We start from the raw sequence: 25425 nt of genomic DNA, 5'->3' as shown, positions 1-25425 counted from the left end.
CCTAGGCATGGGCCCTATACCCGGCGACAGGAAAATACTGAAATATATATAATGAAATACATATACAGTAATAGCCAACTTTTTAGAGAACACAAGTTGATAACCATCATTCGAGCATTGATATGTTTAAGGCAAATATATTGAGGCGGTAGGTATCACCATGGGCTTGTTTATGTGTACTGGGGTGAGAGAGTAGGCATAGTGTAGAGAAAGCGGTCCCACCATGCAACCTGCATAAACCCCAATATACATTATAAAACAAACTCATACTTATTTAGCTCTAGATAATTAATGTACCAATTTAGATCCCCATAATAGAAAATGGGGAGGGTGCTCAGTGTAAGAATATATATGAGTAAATATGTGGCGTATAGAAAAGATACACCATAAAGAGCACTCGCTTGAGCTACTAATCAAAGGTGATGGAAACCACATATAGGATGATGTAAGAACAATAATAAAATATAACCTTTATTAATGAAATAAATAAAAGAAGAGGGGATTACCCTTCAATCATAGAATAAAAAAATAAATTAAAAGTGCATAACGTTAAATATACCAATATAAAGGGTAGAGATACCCCAGTATAAATATATATATATATATATATATATATATATATATATATATATATATATATATATATAGGGGGACCGGGTCAAAATTATATCTATATTAATCTTTAATATAGAAAAGGGGACATAGTCCCACCAGGTCAAGTGATATTGTACCACCTACCACTTATACCATAGTATGAATATAATTCTAAGTAACTGATGTAACTGATACATGTAACTGGTACTCTTAATACTTATATCAGTTCTACATATAGATATTTTCGTAAGCTATATCAGCTTCATATATAGATATTATTTAGATCCGGTTAGTTTATGTCAGCGGTGTGAAATTTGTTCCACAGTGACTTAGCATTATATTCGCACTATGGTAAAAGTTTAGCTTAGTGAATAGGTGGTACGATATCACTTGATCTGGTGGGACTATGTCCCCTTTGCTATATTAAAGATTAATATAGATATAATTGTGATCCGGTCCCCCCATATATATATATATATATATATATATATATACTGGGGTATCTCTACCCTTTATATTGGTATATTTAACGTTGCATTTTTAATTTATTTTTGTATTGTATTTTATTCTATGATTGAAGGGTAATCCCCCCCCCTTCTTTTATTTATTTCATTAATAAAGGTTATATTTTATTCTATGTGTCATTGTTTCCTTCACCTTTGATTAGTAGCTCAAGCGAGTGCTCTTTATGGTGTATCTTTTCTTTACGCTACATATTTACTCTTATTTAGCTCTACCCATTAGGTTATTATTATCTAAGAGAACTTTAAATACATAGAATCATGTCGCTCATCAATAAAACAGAACAGGATGGGAAGCTGCATACAAATAAACTAATCTTCATGGGGAATTATTACAAGTCCCTCTTCAATTTAGACCTAGCATTAGGGAAGAACGTAGCTGTCAATACTAGAAATGAGTCACTAGATAAATAAATAAAATACTAGCAGTATTTTGAGATAACACCATTAAGGAATAATTTACTCCTGTGGCTGAAATTACTCCAATGGAAATGTAAATACTTAATTCAGCTTTGTGTAAAATAACATAAAGATTATTTTAAATATCTAAAGGCTAGATAGCTGACTTATAAATATTAATATGTGGGGTGAGTAGGCTGACCATATTGCCGCTTTAAAAAGGGACACATATGAAAAATACATATGTCAGGGCTGTCTTCAGGGCTGTTTAAAGAAATGGTTTTGCATAAGAACCCTCACATATGTATTTTTCATATGTGTTCCTTCTTAAAGCAGCAATATGGTCAGCCTAGGGGTGAGTGATGTGCTGGAGGAAGGTTTGGCACGCCTATCCATTTAACATTTAGCATGTCTTAATCACGCAAACCCCAGGGATATGAGTGTTGTCAGCTAAAATATACAAACTAATATAATCTACTGTAACTAGCTTTCCAAACAAAAATAATTAACATAGGAACCAGTGTATATTTTAATCAAAAGTAAACAGCTTGAATGTTCCGTGTATGAGGCCTTCAGAAAAGTCTTAGCCTATACCAGATCTAGAGGGTGGATGCAGGTTCCATAACTGTCCGGTCATGTGAGGGTTTTTTTCATCCAGAGTGCAAACTGGCCTCCCACAGTTGACTTATTTAGGGTTTTGTATCCCATCAAGTGCATCTTTTGAGTTATCAGAGCTCCTTTTGCTGCCTGTATCTTATAGGGTTTTGCAGTTGACTCACTAAAAGTGACATCCGCAGCTGATGAGGTTGTCACTTTTAGATAGTGCATATGAGCCTTGGGAGCAGGCTCTGTGATCTCAGGCCTTAACTCCAACATTGTGCCTTCAGCTCTGGATTTTACTCCCCCATCTCTCTCGGGGAAGTTTGCCTTAGCGCTCATTACCATGAGCTCTTCTCTAAGCTGCCCTGACATGTCGCACCACCATCTGTTTTCCTATCAGTGCCAGAAGTGTGCAATAGATGCCGGGGCTCCAGTGCATCTCCACCAACTTCAGCAGTAGCGAGATCACCTGAGGATACTTGAGGAGATTCAGAAGTGGCTATCAAGATGGGCTCCAATGGTTGTAGGTGTCCTCCTGCATCTTGAAGTAAACTCTCTTCAGGACACTGGGAGTGTCAATCTAATGTCCTTTCCAAACTTACAGTGAAAGCATTATGGTGTTCATTTAGCAATCTTGTTAGCTCATTTAGCATATTGAGAGGAGTTGCCATATCTTTCTAAAGTATAGCCCGGGGTAGAAGTGGGAATAGTTGCTTAACTACTTATATGATTTAATTCTTGCGGGTTGTAATAGCATATATGATAGTTTCTGGTATTCAAAAAATTAACATAATAGACAATCAGGCCCATTTATCAAGCTCCGTACGGAGCTTGAAGGCCGTGTTTCTGGCGAGTCTTCAGACTCGCCAGAAACACAACTTATGAAGCAGCGGTCTAAAGACCGCTGCTCCATAACCCTGTCCGCCTGCTCTGAACAGGCGGACAGGAATCGCCGGACATCAACCCGATCGAATACGATCGGGTTGATTGACAGCTCCCTGCTGGCGGCCAATTGGCCGCGAGTCAGCAGGGGGCGGCGTTGCACCAGCAGCTCTTGTGAGCTGCTGGTGCAATGTTAAATGCGGAGAGCGTATTGCTCTCCGCATTTAGCGAGGTCTTGCGGACCTGATCCGCAGTGTCGGATCAGGTCCGCAAGCCCTTTGATAAATGGGCCTGTATATGTCTAAATAGATACTGCACTGTGTTTATAATAGTGCCAGGTATAATGGATAAAAAGTGTCTTAATAATCTGCCTGTAGAGCTTCCAGGGGCAAAATTATGCAGTGTTTTACAAAAACAGACATCCGGTACTTTCCCGTGTAAGGTAGTTTTCATGGTACTCTCTGCTACGCATTTATTAAAGATGGCCGCCGCTTTCCTGATCATTGAAGCTATCCGGTACAGACACCTCTCAGTGGGCAAAAGGTGAAAGGAGGGTGAATGAAGGGTTAACCAGAAGAACAGGGTGATTATACAGATCTTGTTTTTGAAGCAGGTCCATTATAAGATCACCATTTTCAATAGATTGTTGCCAGAGATGTGGGTATATGCGACCGTTCGCTGTCCCGGCTGACACTGCTCCCCTATCTTTATTTTTTAATAAAATAGATCACACTTGATTTGAGGGGAATTTTATTGACTTTTATAAAATTAACCGGAGATCTGATCTATAGCAATAACCAGCTACTTGTAATGGATGGATAATTATCCCGCGCCCGTAAACAGACAAATTTTTCCGTTTGTAGGCGTGCAATAATTTAGTGCTTCACTTGTAATCTAGCCCTTAGTTATTTAGTAGTAAATGTATCTCTATGCACTGTACATCTTTATGCTATATTTGCCCCAACACGTTTGCAAGAAAATTATTCCATTATTCTTTAAACAATTGTTTTTGTAATTCCGACTTTATTTAGCAAATAAAATGTGTTTACTGGCCCTGAAAGTGAGAAAAAATTGTTTGAATGTGGCTGCTCATTTAAAATGGTTGGACCTATCTACTTTAGGCAGTATTGTAGCTTTTTACTTATTTTATTTGCTTTATAAAACAATAGTGAGTACCTTTATCCACTGATTAAAGATGTATAGATCTGGGTTACTACTCAATTCCTGAAAGACAAAAACAAACAGAAAAAAAATTAAATGTATCCTATTATATTATGCAATATGCACATTACAAATGGTATGACATTACATGTGTATAATACTAACCAATAAAGTTTTTTTAAGTGCAATGTCCACACTGGCTCATAAATTATGGAATGTTATCATTAAAAATGTCAGAAACCAGAGGAGGGTATATGATGATGACTTCTTAAAGGGTCATTACATTCATTTTTATTTCTATAAAAGTGAGCAATTCACTGCAAGCTCGAGGCTAACAGAACTCTTCTGGGAAAGCCACAATAGCCCCCCTTGACTTTTGCAAGGTCAGTAAAATGGGTTTATTACTGTTGCATTTACACTACATTGATATTATGATATTATTCCTGTCAGTATTGCTGTCAGTAACACACAAATAATAATTTAACCACATTTATGCCACCACACTACATTTTACCCTACTTAACTGCTAGTAGAAGAGATATAGATGATTTAGCCTATTTTCTAAAGGTGGGGGTACTTACCTGCTTGTCCCTTCAGTACTCTTTCTTTATGCTACTGATTGTTTTTTACCATTACAAATATGGCAGTGCCTTTTCAAGATGTTCATCAACAGAAAGACAAACCAATGGGCATGTTCAAAAATGCCTCACATGCAAGGTGGCAGTACTTTTTGGCTGAGGCCATCTGGTAAAGACTAGGGCCATAATTGTAAAATATGGATCTATCAGCCTTCATACTTCTACTGATTGATATCAAGTATGGTGCCCACATCAGAGCAGCTGCCATGTGTAAAAGTTCTATCTAGGTAAACAGGGAGCGATTTGTTCCTAGGGACATGTCAAAAAACATCATTTATGCTTACCTGATAAATTTATTTCTCTTGTAGTGTGTTCAGTCCACGGGTCATCCATTACTTATGGGATATATTGCCTTCCCAACAGGAAGTTGCAAGAGGATCACCCAAAGCAGAGCTGCTATATAGCTCCTCCCCTCACATGTCATATCCAGTCATTCGACCGAAACAAGACAAGAAAGGAGAAACCATAGGATGCAGTGGTGACTGGAGTTTTAATTAAAATTTAGATCTGCCTTAAAAAAGACAGGGCGGGCCGTGGACTGAATACACTACAAGAGAAATAAATTTATCAGGTAAGCATAAATTATGTTTTTTCTTGTTAAGTGTATTCAGTTCACGGGTCATCCATTACTTATGGGATACCAATACCAAAGCTAAAGTACACGGATGATGGGAGGGACAAGGCAGGAACTTAAATAGAAGGAACCACTGCCTGAAGAACCTTTCTCCCAAAAACAGCCTCCGAAGAAGCAAAAGTGTCAAATTTGTAAAATTTTGAAAAGGTGTGAAGCGAAGACCAAGTCGCAGCCTTGCAAATCTGTTCAACAGAGGCCTCATTTTTAAAGGCCCAGGTGGAAGCCACAGCTCTAGTGGAATGAGCTATAATTCTTTCAGGGGGCTGCTGTCCAGCAGTCTCATAGGCTAAACGTATTATGCTACGAAGCCAAAAGGAGAGAGAGGTTGCCGAAGCTTTTTGACCTCTCCTCTGTCCAGAGTAAACGACAAACAGGGAAGAAGTTTGACGAAAATCTTTAGTTGCCTGTAAATAGAACTTCAGGGCACGGACTACGTCCAGATTATGCAAAAGTCGTTCCTTCTTTGAAGAAGGATTAGGACATAATGATGGAACAACAATCTCCTGATTGATATTCCTGTTAGAAACTACCTTAGGTAAAAACCCAGGTTTAGTACGCAGAACTACCTTGTCTGAATGGAAAATCAGATAAGGTGAATCACAATGTAAGGCAGATAACTCAGAGACTCTTCGAGCCGAGGAAATAGCCATCAAAAACAGAACTTTCCAAGATAAAAGTTTAATATCAATGGAATGAAGGGGTTCAAACGGAACACCTTGAAGAACTTTAAGAACCAAGTTTAAGCTCCACGGCGGAGCAACAGTCTTAAACACAGGCTTAATCCTAGCCAAAGCCTGACAAAAAGCCTGGACGTCTGGAACTTCTGCCAGACGTTTGTGTAAAAGAATAGACAGAGCAGAAATCTGTCCCTTTAACGAACTAGCAGATAAGCCCTTTTCTAAACCCTCCTGTAGAAAGGACAATATCCTAGGAATCCTAGCCTTACTCCATGAGTAACTCTTGGATTCGCACCAATATAAATATTTACGCCATATCTTATGGTAAATTTTTCTGGTAACAGGCTTTCGTGCCTGTATTAAGGTATCAATAACTGACTCTGAGAAGCCACGTTTTGATAGGATCAAGCGTTCAATCTCCATGCAGTCAGCCTCAGAGAAATTAGATTTGGATGATTGAAAGGACCTTGTATTAGAAGGTCCTGCTGTAGAGGTAGAGTCCATGGTGGACAGGACGACATGTCCACTAGGTCTGCATACCAGGTCCTGCGTGGCCACGCAGGCGCTATAAGAATCACCGATGCTCTCTCCTGTTTGATCTTGGCAATCAGTCGAGGGAGCAGAGGAAACGGTGGAAACACATAAGCCATGTTGAAGAACCAAGGAGCTGCTAGAGCATCTATCAGCGTCGCTCCCGGGTCCCTGGACCTGGATCCGTAACGAGGAAGCTTGGCGTTCTGGTGAGATGCCATGAGATCCAGTTCTGGTTTGCCCCAACGATGGACCAGTTGAGCAAACACCTCCGGATGGAGTTCCCACTCCCCCGGATGAAAAGTCTGACGACTTAGAAAATCCGCCTCCCAGTTCTCCACGCCTGGGATGTGGATCGCTGACAAGTGGCAAGAGTGAGACTCTGCCCAGCGAATTATCTTTGAGACTTCTAACATCGCTAGGGAACTCCTGGTTCCCCCTTGATGGTTGATGTAAGCCACAGTCGTGATGTTGTCCGACTGAAATCTGATGAACCTCAGTGTTGCTAACTGAGGCCAAGCTAGAAGAGCCCTTAATATTGCTCTTAACTCTAGAATATTTATTGGGAGGAGTTTCTCCTCCTGAGTCCACGATCCCTGAGCCTTCAGGGAGTTCCAGACTGCGCCCCAGCCTAGAAGGCTGGCATCTGTTGTTACAATCGTCCAATCTGGCCTGCGAAAGGGCATACCCTTGGACAGATGGACCCGAGATAGCCACCAGAGGAGAGAATCTCTGGTCTCCTGATCCAGATTTAGTAGAGGGGACAAATCTGAGTAATCCCCATTTCACTGACCTAGCATGCACAATTGCAGCGGTCTGAGATGCAGGCGCGCAAATGGCACTATGTCCATTGCCGCTACCATTAAGCCGATTACTTCCATTCACTGAGCCACTGACGGGCGTGGAATGGAATGAAGGACACGGCAAGCATTGAAAAGTTTTGATAACCTGGCCTCCGTCAGGTAAATTTTCATTTCTACAGAATCTATGAGAGTCCCTAGGAAGGAGACCCTTGTGAGTGGGGATAGAGAACTCTTTTCCACGTTCACCTTCCACCCATGCGACCTCAGAAATGCCAGAACTATCTCTGTATGAGACTTGGCAATTTGAAAGCTTGACGCCTGTATCAGGATGTCATCTAGATACTGAGCCACCGCTATGCCTCGCGGTCTTAGAACTGCCAGAAGTGAGCCCAGAACCTTTGTAAAGATTCTCGGGGCCGTAGCTAATCCGAAGGGGAGAGCTACAAATTGGTAATGCCTGTCTAGAAAGGCAAATCTTAGGAACCGATGATGAACTTTGTGAATCGGTATGTGAATGTAGGCACCCTTTAAGTCCACTGTGGTCATGTACTGACCCTCTTGGATCATGGGTAGGATGGTCCGAATAGTTTCCATTTTGAATGATGGAACTCTTAGAAATTTGTTTAAGATCTTTAGGTCCAAGATTGGTCTGAAGGTTCCCTCTTTCTTGGAAACCACAAACAGATTTGAATAAAATCCCTGTCCTTGTTCCGTCCGCGAAACTGGGTGGATCACCCCCATTACTAGGAGTACTTGTACACAGCGTAGGAATGCCTCTTTCTTTATCCGGTTTTCTGATAACCTTGAAAGATGAAATCTCCCTTGTGGAGGAGAAGCTTTGAAGTCCAAAAGATATCCCTGAGATATGATCTCCAACGCCCAGGGATCCTGGACATCTCTTGCCCACGCCAGGGCGAAGAGAGAAAGTCTGCCCCCCACTAGATCCATTTCCGGATAGGGGGCCATCCCTTCATGCTGTCTTAGGGGCAGTAGTAGGTTTTCTGGCCTGCTTGCCCTTGTTCCAGGACTGGTTAGTTTTCCAGGCCTGTCTGTAACGAGCAACAGTTCCTTCCTGTTTTGGAGCGGAGGAAGTTGATGTTGCTCCTGCCTTGAAGTTTCGAAAGGCAAGAAAATTAGACTGTTTGGCCTTTGATTTGGCCCTGTCCTGAGGAAGAGTATGACCCTTACCTCCAGTAATGTCAGCGATAATTTCTTTCAAGCCGGGCCCGAATAAGGTTTGCCCCTTGAAAGGAATATTAAGCAATTTAGATTTAGAAGTCACGTCAGCTGACCAGGATTTAAGCCATAGTGCTCTGCGCGCCTGGATGGCGAATCCGGAGTTCTTAGCCATTAGTTTAGTTAAATGTACAATGGCATCAGAAACAAATGCATTAGCTAGCTTAAGTGCTTTAAGCTTGTCCATAATTTCATCCAATGGAGCTGTGTGAATGGCCTCTTCTAGAGACTCAAACCAGAATGCCGCAGCAGCAGTGACAGGCGCAATGCATGCAAGGGGCTGTAAGATAAAACCTTGTTGAACAAACATTTTCTTAAGGTAACTTTCTAATTTTTTATCCATTGGATCTGAAAAAGCACAACTATCCTCCACCGGGATAGTGGTACGCTTAGTTAAAGTAGAAACTGCTCCCTCCACCTTAGGGACCGTCTGCCATAAGTCCCGTTTAGGGGCGTCTATTGGAAAAATTTTCCTAAATATAGGAGGTGGGGAAAAGGGCACACCGGGTCTATCCCACTCCTTGCTAATAATTTCTGTAAGCCTTTTAGGTATAGGAAAAACGTCAGTACACACCGGTACCGCATAGTATCTATCCAGCCTACATAATTTCTCTGGAATTGCAACTGTGTTACAGTCATTCAGAGCCGCTAAAACCTCCCCTAGCAATACACGAAGGTTCTCAAGCTTAAATTTAAAATTAAAGATCTCTGAATCCGGTTTCCCTGGATCAGATCCGTCACCCACAGAATGAAGCTATCCATCCTCATGTTCTGCAAACTGTGACGCAGTATCGGACATGGCTCTCACAGCACCAGCGCGCTCTGTCCTTATCCCAGAGCAATCGCGCTTGCCTCTTAATTCTGGTAATTTAGATAATACTTCTGTCAGGGTATTATTCATAATAGTAGCCATGTCTTGTAAAGTGATTTGTATGGGCGTCTCTGATGTACTTGGCGCCAAAATATCACGCGCCTCCTGAGCGGGAGGCGAAGGTACTGACACGTGAGGAGAGTTAGTCGGCATAACTTCCCCCCTCGTTGTCTGGTGATAATTCCTTTATAGATAAAGACTGACCTTTATTATTTAAAGTGAAATCAATACATTTAGTACACATATTTCTATGGGGCTCCACACTGGCCTTCAAACATAGTGAACAAACAGATTCATCTGTGTCAGACATGTTTAAACAGACTAGCAATAAAACTAGCAGACTTGGAAAACACTTGAAAATAAGTTTACAAGCAATATAGAAAACGCTACTGCGCCTTTAAGAAACACAAAAAAAACTGTCACAGTTGAAATAACAATGAACCAAATCAGTTATAGCAACCAAATTTTCACAGTAAATGTATTAAGTTAGCAGAGCATTGCACCCACTTGCAAATGGATGATTAACCCCTTAATACCCAAAACGGATAAGCAATAGAGAAAAAAACGTTTTTTAACACAGTCAAACACACTGTCACAGGTCTGCTGTGACTGATTACCTCCCTCAAAATGACTTTTGAAGTCCCTTGAGCAAAAAAGCGCTAAAATAGGCCCCTCCCACTCATTATTACAACAGTGGGAGCCTCAGTTAACTGTATCTATGCAGAAATATAAGTCAGCCATGTGGAAATTCATGCCCCAATAAGTTTTATCACCAATGTACCTCACAAAAACGATTAAACATGCCAGCAAACGTTTTAAACCTCCTTTTTTAAAGAGTATGTATCTCTATTGATAAGCCTGATACCAGTCCTTCTACTGCATTTAAGGCTTATTACATTACTTCAGTATTAGTAGCATTTTCTTAGTCAAATTCCATTCCTTAGAAAATTACTTTACTGCATATACATTAATCAGCCTGATACCAGTCGCTTTCACTGCATTTAAGGCTTTACTTACATTACATCGGTATCAGCAGTATTTTCTTAGTCAATTCCATTCCTTAGAAAAATATTTTACTGCACATACCTTATTTGCAGGAAACCCCGCACGCTATTCCCTTTCTGAAGTTACCCCACTCCTCAGAATGTGCGAGAACAGCCAGTGGATCTTAGTTACTTCTGCTAAGATCATAGAAAACGCAGGCAGATTCTTCTTCCAAATACTGCCTGAGAAAAAAAACAGCACACTCCGGTGCCATTTAAAAATAACAAACTTTTGATTGAAGAAATAATTAAGTATAAAACACCACACTCCTCTCACGACCTCCATCTATGTTGAGGGTTACAAGAGAATGACTGGGTATGACATGTGAGGGGAGGAGCTATATAGCAGCTCTGCTTTGGGTGATCCTCTTGCAACTTCCTGTTGGGAAGGGAATATATCCCATAAGTAATGGATGACCCGTGGACTGAATACACTTAACAAGAGAAAAATTAGTTTCACTGTCAATTTATTTTCACCTTTTCCATGCAAAATTGGGGCATGTTTAGTTGATTTTTATTAGTTTAATGACTCTTAGGGGCCGATTTATTAAGGGCTGAATGGACCTGAATGCCCCTTAAGACTGCTGCTTCTTAACTGGTACTCCTCCTTTGAGGCTGCGAAACATCAATCTGCCCAATCTCATACGATGGGGTTGATTGACACCCCTGCTAGCGGCCGATTGGCCGCGAATCTTCAGGGGGCGGCATTGCACAAGCAGTTCACCAGAACTGCTTGTTCAATGTTAAATGCCTACAGCTTATGCTATCGGCATTCAGGGATGTCAGGCAGACATGATCCGCTACAGCGGATGATGACGGTCCGACTGTTAATAAATTGGCCCCTTTAAGTCATTAGGTTGGCTTAGTAGGGGATTAAGTACTGATAAGGATTCAGGGTGAAGATAACTTTCAGAAAAAATATGTTCATCAGGTTTTTGAATCCATTATTGCTGCATAATATCAGGAACCATTCCAATGCATTGCATGTTTTCTTGTGGGATAGTCAAATTCATTCCAAATTGTGCAAAAACCCATTTATCTAACCCTTATCAAGTGCATTCTATATCTTGACTGGCAGTTTTCAAAACGATTTTTAGACCTTACAGATTTAACACTTTGGAACTGCAGAAAACACATTTTTACCTGTTTCAAATATAATGCCATGGCTGTTCATGCAAACATTATACAAAATGAATAACTGTATGAATGTCATGAATTAATATTATTGATTTTAAAAAAAATGGATTCAAACATATTGTTCATTCATAATAAAAAAAATGAATTGTCATGTTTTACGTTTGGCTTAGATAGGTATATTTTGCTTCCATGAAGGTCTCTAAAAGTTATTTCAGGAACCCAACTGAAAAGCCTACAATAGGCTGTTTATTTTAGTTTATTGCTTATGTTTAAATAGATTCCATACCTCCCAACCATATTGATAGATTGTCCTAAGTTGGAAGGTCTGGCACACTACCAGCTTGCAGCCGTTGATTTCACGGTTTTAATGGACTCTGTTAGCCATGCTCTTGAACCAACCCAGATTGGACCAACCTGGCACGCCTACTATGGTCAGCCCGAGAGTGTCCATGATTTGCAAGTGACTCCCCTAATGTGGCCTCCCACTCACTCACTCTTTCCTCTTATTTCCCCCTTTTTTGGGGGGTTAAAGCCTTCAACTATTTTCTTTTTGCCCTCTTTATGTTGAAATCATTTTAATTATTATTTTAGAATAAATACAACAGGTGACACACCATTAACATATTCATCTGTTACAATTTCCCAGTTACATAGTTACCATTGCAGAGGACATATGTTATCTTAAAAGTTATAAATGTACTAGGATGTGTGTAGAATAATTTTGATAAACCAATATACAGAATCACATCGACTATAGTCCAATCTAACAAAATAATTGACCCTATTGCCAAGAACAGGTACTGGATAACTTACTCTAGTATTTATGACATAGAGATGACACCTTAAAGATAAGAAGAGTAAAGAATAGGGGGTAGAAGAAAGAAATAGAGAAAAGGAAAAAGAGATAAGGTATTCCTCTCATTTGAGGCCCCCTTGTCGGATATCCGGAATCTTCAATAAAGGTATTGCACATAGGAGCAACTGGATAAATCCCTCCCATCCTTAGAGCTATCTATGTAACTGTATTATTTTTTTGCCTCATGCATAATCTAATAAAACCAAGTCTTTTGAAAAGCTGTCTGAGTGTTTTGTAACGTTTGCTTTAGTGGTGATATGGCTTTAAGTGGGTGGTCCTTCTTTGTGAAGAAACATTTGTTGAACACTCCATATGTAGTTTTTTAACTTGTGTATTAGTCTTTGATATTTCTGTACTATTGACATATAGGGATAGATTTATCATACCCGTGGCAGACATGATTCGCTATAGCGAATCATGTCCGTCCTGCATTGCTAAAGAAAAACATGCAATGCATTGGAATGGTTCCTGATATTATGCAGCAATAATGGATGCAAAACCCTGATGAACATATTTTTTCTGAAAGTTATCTTCACTCTGAATCCTTATCAGTACTTAATCCCCTACTAAGCCAACCTAATGACTTAAAGGGGCCAACTTATTAACAGTCGGACCAACATGATCCGCTGTCAATCAACCCGATCATATAAGATCGAGCGGATTGCTGTTCACCGCCTCAGAGGCGGCAGGCGAATTAAGGAGCAGCGGTCTTAAGACCGCAGCTTCTTAACTCCTGTTTCTGGCGAGCCTGAAGGTTTACGTGGAAACAGCTACATTCAGGTCCATTCGGCCCTTGTTAAGTCGGCCCCGTAGTCTTTGAAATGTTATTTTCATATATTATTATTATATTTTTTTCCAAAATTATTATTTACATTTTTTCTTGATTCTTATTTTTGTTTGTCTATACAGTTTAAAATGTAATAAGAAATATTTTTTACTGTACAATGTTTCTTTGTGCAAATTGTGTCTTATTGGAATGTGGCCATTGTTTGGGGTTTTATTGGCTATAAGGGTTTTATTTACTGTTATGCCTCCTTAACATATAAGTATAATGGTAATTACTACTCCCGCTCAAGTGTTAACATCGCTAGAAGTTAATTTGTTGCTTGCATCCGATAGCACTGGTATTACAAGTTGAAAGTAAAAATGTTGCACTTTCACAAAACCCAACGTGTGCAAAAAGTTAACAAGAGGATATTGTGTTTGCGATATCACAGTAACCCCATTGAATTCAATGGAGCAGTGATGTTAAAAGAAACACCTACACTCTGGAAACGTGTTCCAGAGGCTACACACGCGGTTTACCTTGTTTATATACCGCACCCTTTGTGCTCGAATCTGTTTGTTTTGCTTGTTTTGTATATTTTATCTCAGATTTTGTCCGCACCAGCTGTCCTTTTTTCTCTCACATTTTGAGACTGTGCTAAGTGTATCTACCTTAATTACCCCTTTTTTTTTTTTTTTTTTTGTTGGTCTCCCCCTCCCTTTTCGCCCTTCACCCTATTTCTCCTCCCCTCAATTACCCTCCTTTCCCTAGCGTACCCCACCTCCTTCTTGTTAGCCCGTCTGGCCCCTACCTATGTAAGGAAGAAACGTAACTGCAAGTATGCCATTCTGTTGTGTCACTCACAATGTGAGGGGACTCAACTCCCCGACTAAGCGCAGCATCTGCCTTAGGTCTTTAGCCAAGTCTGGTGCCCACCTGGTTTTTCTCCAAGAGACCCATTGGGTTAAAGGTGCAAAGACACCCATTCAGTCTAAATTGTACCCGATAGTCGAGACTGCTAGCTTTTCCCACAAATCAAGAGGAACGGCTATCCTTATACACAAGGATGTTTCATATGAGAGTGTTTTTGTTGAAGCTGACCCTCAGGGTCGATATTTGATTCTTGTTTGTAAGTTGGATGGTGCTATGTATACATTGGCCTCCTATTATGGACCCAATAAACAACATATCCGGTCATTGCGTAAATTCCTCCAGAGACTGGAAGCTCTGCGTCAAGGCCTCTTGCTTCTCGCTGGTGATTTTAATATTATCTGGGACCCCAATTTAGATAGGCGATCAGATACCATTCGCAAATCCCCTAAGCCACTAGCTGAATTGTCGCACAAATTCCGGAATTTGATCTATCGCTTTAACCTGTTTGACATATGGCGCGCCCTTAACTCGACTGCTCGTGATTACACTTACTTTTCTTCGGTGCATCGCTCTTATTCGCGTTTAGATTTTTTCTTTTGTGACCCGGGTCTGCTGGATGGGGTAACTCGTGCTTGGATCCCCCAATGCTCATGGTCTGACCATGATCCTGTGTATATTAATTTGCGATCTTCTATAGAACTCCAACAATCCTCTACATGGCGCTTACACCCTCACTTGTTCTCAGCTCCTGGAACAGAAGCTTCTATTGCTGGGGACATTGCAGACTTTCTAACTTTAAACAATACCAATGAGGTAGATTACTTCACTTTGTGGGCAACATTGAAGGCGTATATTCGAGGGTCGTTCATAAAAATAGCAGCAGCCGAGAAAAAACGCAAAGGGGAAACCCTAGCACAACTCACTATGAGCCTCCGTAAGATCTCTGAGGAACATAAAGTGAACCCCACAATCACGCTGTCCAAACAACTAATGGACCTTAAGGCACGGATAGTTCATCTAGAGACCGAGAGGTCAGCCGTGAGACTTTTACGGCTTAAAGAAATATACTACCACAAAGGTAATAAAGCAGACAGACTACTAGCCAATAGGCTACGTCAAAAAACTGCAGCGGCACGCATCCCCCTGTTGAAGGTGGATGGACGGTGCATTTTGAAACCTACAGATATTGGTAATGCCTTTGCGGACTATTATGTCTCTCTCTATAATTTGAAACTGGACGGCTCAACTTTCCCCCCAACATCTGAAATTGTTGAGGCATTTCTAACTCCATTAAATCTTCCTGTGGTTCCTCAGGATCGTATTGCCTCATTGCAGAGTCCCATCTCGCTAATGGAAATTAAAAAAGCTATTAAATCCCTCAAAGCTTTCAAATCCCCGGGGCCGGACGGTTTTTCTGACTTATTTTATAAAAAGTTTCAAGTTCAGCTACTTCCCATTCTAGGGCGTCTTTTTACACTGGCAAGTGAGCAGGGGACCTTCCCGGCCGAATTCTTGCAGGCCACTATCATCACTATCCCGAAACAAGGGAAAGATTTAACGCTTTGTGGAAGCTATAGACCAATCTCGTTGCTGAACCTTGACGTTAAGCTGTATGCCAAAATTCTAGCCTCACGCCTTAACTCCTTATTACCTACGCTGGTCAACTCAGATCAGGTGGGCTTTGTCTTACATCGGCAGGGCCCGGATAATACAAGACGACTCCTGAATGTCTATTTTGAAGCTCATGGTTCACGTCTGCCCTGTGTCACCCTGTCGTTGGACGCCGAGAAAGCCTTCGACAGGGTGAACTGGGAATATATGTTCACTGTGCTGCGACGATTTGGCCTTCCGGAATCCTTCATCACGGCAATCGCGGCATTATATTCTACCCCGTCAGCAGTGGTCAAGGGCCTGAGGTTCTGCTCCAGGCCTTTCATGATCACGAACGGCACGAGACAGGGGTGTCCAATGTCCCCGCTCATCTTTGCCCTTATGATGGAGCCCTTGGCCGAGGCTATCCGGTCTTGCCCTTTGATTAAAGGGGTCTGCATTCATCGCACAGAGCAGAAGACAGCTCTATTTGCAGACGACCTAACAGTACTTGTATCGGACCCTCTTACCTCTCTCCCCCATCTATTCTCGCTGCTGGACAAATTTGCCTTAGCTAGCTACTATAAATTAAATGTTCTTAAAACAGAGGCTTACGCAATCAATATCTCGGAAGAGACTCTCAATATGCTAAAACGTACCTATAAATTTTCATGGTCCACATCCCATATTAAACATCTCGGAGTCTATCTCTCCCATAGTGTTTCGGAGATGATTGACTTGAATTTTACTCCTCTGCTATCAAATATCGAAAAGTCTACCGACACATGGAATGTTCCATCGCTGTCATGGCTGGGTCGGATAGCAGCTTTCAAAATGAGCCTCTTACCGAAGCTTACCTATTTGTTTCGTTCGCTCCCTATTCCGATCCCTAGGTCTAAAATTTATAAATTCCAGCAACTGTGCAATAAATTTATATGGCGCAATAAAGTCCCGAGACTAGCTACTAACATCCTGCAACAGCCCTTACTAGCTGGCGGTGCGGCTGCCCCCAACATTTTGAAATATCACAAAGCAGCCAGACTCTCCCACGTAACTCAATGGAACTCGACACTGGGGAGCCGGTGGTCAGAGATTGAACAAGCATCTCTTCCGGCTGGGTACACCTTGAGAGATCTTCTGTGGATCCCCAAGCACTCTAGACCGCCTGCCCTTCTGGCTAACCCTATTATAAAGTCGAATTTGAGATTCTGGGATAAGGTTCGTAGCCTTCCGTCCATAGCGCCTCACCCCTCACCGTCACACTCCTTAAGAGGATTACTATTGTCACTGCCAGACTCTCATCCTAACTTATGGCTTGCTTTGGGTTTGACCAAGATAGCAGACCTCTATGCAGGAGACAAATTACTCACTTATCAAAGTTTCCTTCGGAAATTTAGCCCACCCCCTCTTTTGCACTTTGAGTTTTGGAGACTATGTAGCCTCCTCATATCATGGGGCTTTGATACAAGCTCTTTGAGAACCAAATCTACCTGGGAGGTGAGATGGGACTCTCTGGCCCCTCCTACCAGATTCCTATCCATTTCGTATCTTGTACTCATGAAGCCCCCAGTTTTCTACAAATCTCCCCCAATTCGGCACTGGGAATCTTCCCTGGCGGTCTCACATGAACCACAGCACTGGCGGACTGCAGTCCAACTTACTAAGAAAGCTATACACTGCACAACTCTGTATGAGTTGTTTCTCAAGGTCGTGCTCCAATGGCATATGACTCCCATTCGCTTGTTTAAGATTTCGCCAGTCAACTCGCCTAAATGCTGGAGGGGTTGCGAGGACATGGGAACTCCTCAGCATATCTGGTGGTCTTGCCCACAGATTCAGCCGCTCTGGCAGAGAGCAATCCGGTATTGCTCTTCGGGGGGTATTCCTATACCTCTGTCCTCAAGTTCATGTCTGTTTCACATTCTGCCCGTTATGTTGACCTTACCTCAAAAACTGTTCTGTATCTACCTGTTCCTGGCCATTAATCTGGCTGTGGCCCGTATGTGGCTACAACGTGTTGCACCCTCTTGGGAGCAAGTGACCGACATTTTGGACTTTGTTAAGAGAATGGAGTCCTATGTCTCTCACATCCATGGGTCAGTGGACCTCCAGATCAAAACCTGGGCATATTGCCCAAAGTAATTCTTCCTGCAAATAATATGGGGTGGTTGTGGTTCTTTGGTGTTGGACCTTCCTAGCGCTACATGAACACTTCTACCCCCCCCATCCCTTCCCCCCCTTACTGAACCCTCCCTAAAATTCCACTCCTATATCTCTCACCGGTCTGTGTGTGTTTTTTTTTGTTTTTTTCCCCCTCCCTTTTCCCCTTCCCCCGCCTATTAGATAGCTTGGCACAGCCTGCATTTGTTTTGACTAATATACCTGATTTGTAATGTTTTATGGTTAAGTTATGATATTGGTATGCACAACTATGATAAAACCTCTACACTCTCTGGAGAATGCTGATTTATCTGGATAGATAGCAATGTGTTTGTCCTTTTGCAGCAACTGAATTTTAGTGCTCTTACCTGGAGAGGTGAGAGTACGATTGGAGATCCACAAGCAACTGGCATTGACTCTAACACTCAGCATTCTCTCTTGCGTTCCTTATTATCTGTGATTGCTTTACATATTATAATTTTCTGTTAATATTGTAATATGTACTATTGATATGTGTGTACATGCTTTTGATGCTCTCATGTTCATTCATCTTTCAAAAACAATAAAAATTATTTAAAAAAAAAAAAAGAAACACCTACACTCATTCGTTACCCCATATCGCAATAAGCACCTTACTCTAATAACCCCTAAACCACCACGTCCCACTACTCTTTTAACCCAGCTACACAATTAACCCCCAAACCACCAAATCCCCCACACTATTATTTCCTAAACCACCACATCCCTTACCTCAATAAACTCCCTAAACTATCATCCCTTAAACAGCCAATACCCCACAATAATAGTCCCCTACTCTATTACCTACCAAAACCACTATTACCCCATAGCAAACTACCCCCTAACCGCCACTATTCCCCATTGCAAAATACCCTGCTACAATATTAACCCCTAAATCACCACATCCCCATCACAATAACCTCCCTACACTATTAACCCCTAAACTGGCACTTCCCCCATTGCAATAAACTACCTAGACAATTAACCCCTAAACCGCCACATCCCCCACCGCAATAAAATATCTATCATTCCATAAATCACCAATACCCCCACTGCAATAAGCACCTAAACGCCATTAACCCCTAACTGCCACAACCCCCCATCGCAAACTACCCCTACACTTCTTAACCCTTTAACAGCTAACCTAAACTTAATACCTCCTAAGTTACAAAAAAACAAAAACAAGCATTACCAAAAAAAAACAAAAACCATTACCGAAACTAAAAAAAAAACAACCAGTAAAAAAAAGGCCCCCTAAAAAATGCTCTTACGCATAAAAATACCCTATATTAATACCAAAGTAACCCTTCACGGGAGGGGTTGGGCATGTCATGGTCAGAGCTGAGGCAGTTCCTAGAAACCAGGACAATTGCCCTGACAATGAAGCTGCAGGCGAAGCAGCAGACAGACTTTCCAACCAGTGACAATCTCACAATATCTGGGATGGGGGGGAGGTATGCATTAAAAAAAATTAAATGGAAACTAAAGTAAAAAATAAACTTACATGTTTCAGATTATGTGATTAAAAAAAACCTCTAATTTACTTTCATTATCAAAATGTACATATTTTTATATGCACACTTTCTGAGGCACCAGTCCCTACTGAGCAAAAGTTTACAGTGTAAATTTATATGTGATTGGGTGATGGCTGTCACATGATACAAGGGTTGAGGAAGCAACTTTGAAATAAATGTATATGTGATTGGGTGATGGCTGTCACATGATACAGAGGTTGTGGAAGGAGAATAACAATTAACAATTATACTGACCGTTAAAATGTCTCCATAACATATCAGTCCATCCCCAGCAAAGCCTTCAGGGCACGTGCATGTTCTCTCTCTGTTCATCCCTAGTTTGCATTGAGCCTAAGAGAAACAATGAATTTCATTAGAAACAGCTTCTCCGTTATAAATGTCTAAATAAATAATTGCAATATTTATTAATTAAAAATTAACATACTAATACACCTTTATCACCTGAAAGTCTTACCTTAGATTAAGCTGCAAATAGCGTCTTGCACCCCTTTTGTATATCATGCAGCAGGAACAGTAAAAAAGTTATTTTAAAATGAATATTGTTTCTAGCTACTTTGAAATGTCTGTTAAGCTCCGCCCACTGATGAAATCATGATCTGGGCTGCATTAAAGGGATACTAACCCCACATTTTTTTCTTTCATGATTCAGATAGAGCATGCAATTTTAAGCTAGTTTCTAATTTACTCCTATTATCAATTTTTATTTGTTCTCATGTTATCTTGATTTGAAAAGCAGTACTAAAAGGTTAGGAGCCGGTCCATTTTTAGTTCAGCACCTTGGTAGAGCTAGCTGATTGGTTTGCTACATTTAGTTACAAATCTGCAAGTGCTACCCAGGTGCTGAACAAAAAATGGTCCGGCTCTAAAGCTTACAGTACTGCTTTTTCAAATCAAGATAGCATGGGAACAAAGAAAAATTGATAATAGGAGTAAATTAGAAAGGTGCTTAAAATCTCATGTTCTATCTGAATCATGAAAGAAAAAAATTGGGTTTAGTATCCCCTTAAAGGCTCGCTAGTCACAAAAACTCACTAGTTGGATGCATCCCAGATCGTGATGTCATCAGTGGGCGGAGCTTGAAACAATATTGTTTTACAAAAACATTTTTACCGCTCTTTTGCATGATTTAGAAAGGGGTGCAGGAGGATATTTGCAGCTTAATCTAAGATAAGACTTTAAGATAACTAAGGTGTAGACTGTCACTTTAACAAAAGAAATTGATAAAAGTAAAATATATATTTTATAATAAACATAGAATTTGACGGTAGATAAGAACCAAAAGGCCCATTAAGTCTACCCATATTACATATTACTGTTTTCTTGCATGTCCCCGGCATTTTTTAATTCCACCTCTATTGGAAGTTTATTCCAGGAAACCACCACCCTTTCTGTAAAAGATGCTTCCTCACATTTCTCCTGAATCTACTACCCTCTAACTTAAAGGGATAATGAAACCCAATTTTTTTATTCCATAATTCAGACAGAGCATGCAATTTAAATCAACTTTCTAATTTACTCCTATTATCATTTTTTCTTTGTTTTCTTGGTATCTTTATTTGATAAAGCCGGAATGTAAGCATAGGAGCCGGGCCAATTTTTGGTTCAGCACCTGGATAGCGCTTCCTGATATGTGGCTAAATGTTTCAAATAAAGATACCAAGAGAATGAAGAAAATTTGATAATAGAAGTAAATGAGAAAGTTGCATAAACATGCATGCTCTGTTTGAATCATGAAAGAAAAAAATTGGAGTTTAATATCCCTTTAAGATTATGGGGCATATGTATCAAGCTCCGTATGGAGCTTGATGCCCCATGTTTCTGGTGAGTCTGCAGGCTTGCCAGAAACAGCAGTTATGAAGCAGCGGTCACAAAGACCGCTGCTCCATAACCTGTCCGCCTGCTCAGAGCAGGCGGACACACATCGCCGGAAATCAACCTGATCGAGTACGATCGGGTTGATTGACACCCCCCTGCTGGCGGCCGATTGGCCGTGAGTCTGCAGGGGGCGGCGTTGCACCAGCAGCTCTTGTGAGCTGTTGGTGCAATGCTGAATACGGCGAGCGTATTGCTCGCCGTATTCAACGAGGTCTGGCGGACCTGATCCGCAGTGTTGGATCAGGTCCGCCAGACCTTGATAACTAGAGGCCTATGACTCCTTGTTTTGGCATTTCTTTTTTTGTGGAAAATGCTTTCAGCTTCCACTTTATTAAGTCCCTTCATATATTTGAAGGTTCCTGTCATGTCACCTCTTTCTCTTCTCTAATCTAAACCATATAAATTTAGGTCATAGAGTTTTTCTTTTGTACGTTTTATATTTTAGACCATCGAACACACCTGGAGAGCAAATGACAAGAGGAATATGTGTTGCACCAATCACCAGCTGGATCTAAGTAGTTCATTGCTGCCCCTAAACCTACCTAGCTAGAAATGCTTTACAAGAAAAGATACCAAGAGATAATACGAGTAAATTGAAATATTTCTTAATATTGCAGCTCTATTTGGCTCATGAAAGTTTAATTTTTGCTTTCATGTACCATAAAGTTGACAACTAGAATTTGATCTAGTCCTCTGTATGACGTGAGGTTTAATATAAGCATGTGCAAACTGTAGTAGGCTAAAATAATACTGTTAGTTATCACAATTAAAATAATTAAAACACAGGGGGCGGAGTCAGCCTTTGAGGAGAGCAGACGTGCTTTTCTGAAGCTCCTGCTCGCATTCATAAATATAACTAATAATCTTGGGAATCCGACTAAAAAAGCCCACGTTATCTTACTGCAACCTCATAACTTAAAGCTTGGATTATCAGGAGTGACAAATTTTTGAAAATTTTCACGGAGCGGGAGCCATGGAGCAATACTTCATGAAGTGGCCCTGATCATACAAAGCCCTGTGGTCTCCTAACTGCCTTTTCATTACTTCCTAGTGAAGCTTTAAAGGGACGCTAAGGTCCATTTTTTTCTTTCATGGTTCGGATAGAGCATGCAATTTTAAGCAGCTTTCTAATTTACTTCTATTATCAATTTTTCTTCGTTCTCTTGCTATCTTTATTTGAAAAAGCAGGACAAAAAGCTTTGGAGCCGGCCAGTTTTAGTTTGAGAACCTGGGTTGCGCTTGCTGATTGGATGGCTAAATGCAGGCACTAATCAGCAAGCCCTATCCAGGGTACTGAACAAAAAATAGGCCGGCTCCAAAGCTTTCATTCCTACCATCTCAAATAAAGATAGCAAGAGAACGAAGAAAAATTGATAATAGGAATAAATTAGAAAGTTGCATAAAATTGCATACTATATCTGAATCATGAAAGAAAAAATGTGGGTTCAGTGTCCCTTTAAGAATAAAACAGTGGAGCGCCTTTCAATATAGTGCAGGCAAGTACACAAAGACTGTTAGACGTTGGGCGCGAATGGCCACCAAATACCGCATCCCATTGAATACACACTAGCGTCCTTTAGTACTCCTGCTCAAAGTGCTTTTAAATGGTTTCTTAATACTAATCGACCCGGAGATCAGGGCCACAGATCCCACCCCCTCCTCCACACAAGTTTAACAACAGTATTCAGGCAGATCAGATTAACGTACTATTTTATATGCTCTAAACGCTGCTCAAAAAGCCATCTGACTCATCTTTACAGAAATATGGAGTCTCTTGATAGATGGGAAAGCATTGTTTTACAGAGGCTAGACGACCACTTTGCAGATCTCAAACAGAGCCTACTTAGACTACGGTGAGCAACTGCCACAATCTACACTACCTACATCAGATCATGGGGAATATCAAGACAGCTTTACTTATGCGCTTACTTAGGAAAACGTAGAGACAAACCTAATAGACATGATCTCTCATAAAGAGCTGAGGATCCACCCTACCCTATGAGTTTGAACCCTTGCATCGAGACCATCTCTCCTAGTTGACACTGGATTCTATTGAATGTAAGACTGCTGCGTTCTGCCCTGAGAGACTCATGGAACAACTCATCAACTTCTTTCTCAGCAGATAGTAGCAGACGAGCAGAGAATCCGAGTACATGGTTTCCTAAAGTGACTGGAGATAAAGTGTATTCGGTCAACTACTTTACCGGAGACATAGTTCCTCCTTCGCTGTCCTCTCCCAGCGAGATATGGACACACATGGGTCTTGGGAAGGATACTGTATTAGCACTGACACAGATTTAAAACCAAAGTCTTTTAATATTCATCCTAACGAGTACCACCATATGTTAAGTACCTAGTCTTTATAAATGACAGACCTTCTTGAGACCCTACCCTTTATAATCACATAAGCAATCTCTAAGTAGATGCTGCCAGCAGCCGAGGCAGCATAGCATACAGTAGGGGAAGACTGAAGTATGTCAGTTATTATACATGACACAAAGATAAGGTACCATTGCTATCTGTTTCTTTTCTTCTCATTTGGCTACATTTGTTCCTCTATAGGCTCCTTCCTCTATAGTACTATTAGCACCCCATTTTGTAGAAGGGATCTCCATCCTGAACCTTTTGCAGGTCTCTGTAGTATGGAGATTTAACCTAAACTGATAAATATTGAAATGTCCCTTAGGCTTGTATATATATATATTCACAACCTGATAAATGTAAACATGTTATTCTTCTTTTGATCTAGACTATCCTGGGGTCCATGTTGTTGTGAGGCAGCTTTAGAGTGGTTAAAAAAAGCTAGCTGAAGGAATACATGTTCACTATACTATATACAGTGTTCCTATCCCTAGTGACAAAGGATCTATATAGAAGTGGCTTTTGCCCGCTGTTATTTATATATAAGTAGGCTGACCATATTGCCGCTTTAAAAAGGGACAAGTATGAACATTATTCAAAACATTTCTTTAAACAGCCCTGACATATGTATTTCTCCAACATTGGTGTGTCCGGTCCACGGCGTCATCCATAACTTGTGGGAATATTCTCTTCCCCAACAGGAAATGGCAAAGAGCACAGCAAAAGCTGTCCATATAGTCCCTCCTAGGCTCCGCCCACCCCAGTCATTCTCTTTGCCGCTGAACAAGCAGCATCTCCACTGAGATGGTGAAGAGTATGTGGTGTTTAGTTGTAGTTTTTTATTCTACTATCAAGAGTTTGTTATTTTAAAATAGTGCTGGTATGTACTATTTACTCTGAAACAGAAAAAGATGAAGAGTTTCTGTTTGTGAGAGGAATATGATTTTAGCAGCAGTAACTAAAATCGTTTGCTGTTTCCACATAGGACTGTTGAGATGAGATAACTTCAGTTGGGGGAAACAGTTGGCAGACTTTTCTGCTTAAGGTATGACTAGCCATATTTCTAACAAGACTGTGTAATGCTGGAAGGCTGTCATTTTTCCCCTCATGGGGACCGGTAAGCCATTTTCTTAGTCTCAAACAGAATAAAGGGCTTAATATGGGCTATAAAACTGGTAGACACTTTTATGGGCTAGATCGATTGCTTTATTTGGGCATTTTATACAGCTTGATGTTGAAATTCACACTTTATAAACTTTGGGGAACGTTTTTTTACGTCAGGCACTGGTTTAGACACCTTCCCAGTCAGGAAGGGCCTTCTCTGTAGTAGGCAGAGCCTCATTTTCGCGCCATTACTGCGCAGTTACTTTTCAGAGCAGGACATGCAGCTGCATGTGTGTGGGTTTGAAAGTAATTGAAAAGGTTCCTAGAAGGCTTCATTTGGTATCGTATACCCCCCTGGGTTTGGTAAAGTCGCAGCAAAGGCTGTAGCTGGGACTGTAGAGGGGTTAAAACTGTAACCGGCTCCGGTTTCCTCATTTTAAGGGTTAAAGGTCTGAAATTTGAGGTGCAATGCTTTGAATTTGGTTAAATTTGAACAATTCCTTCATAGTTTTTCACATATTCAGTAATAAAGTGTGCCCTGTTTAAAATTTAAAGAGACA

At 40.9% G+C, this 25425-nt stretch overlaps 1 protein-coding gene across 1 annotated transcript in view; it reads right to left on the bottom strand.

Moving 5' to 3' along the window:
* The window catches only part of STAB1 (stabilin 1), a 1127460-nt gene that overhangs the window by 579574 nt on the left and 522461 nt on the right, over positions 1-25425 (bottom strand). The window contains exons 27-28 of the mRNA XM_053721023.1: positions 19760-19855; positions 4173-4220 (exon numbers count right to left, since the gene is read on the bottom strand). Coding sequence (XP_053576998.1) covers positions 4173-4220; positions 19760-19855 — 144 coding nt within the window. The remainder of the gene's footprint in view (positions 1-4172; positions 4221-19759; positions 19856-25425) is intronic.

Source organism: Bombina bombina, chromosome 7, assembly GCF_027579735.1.
Source record: "Bombina bombina isolate aBomBom1 chromosome 7, aBomBom1.pri, whole genome shotgun sequence".
NCBI lineage: Eukaryota > Metazoa > Chordata > Amphibia > Anura > Bombinatoridae > Bombina > Bombina bombina.
Note: the sequence above shows the minus strand (reverse complement) of the source record. Positions and strands in the feature narration are given on the sequence as shown.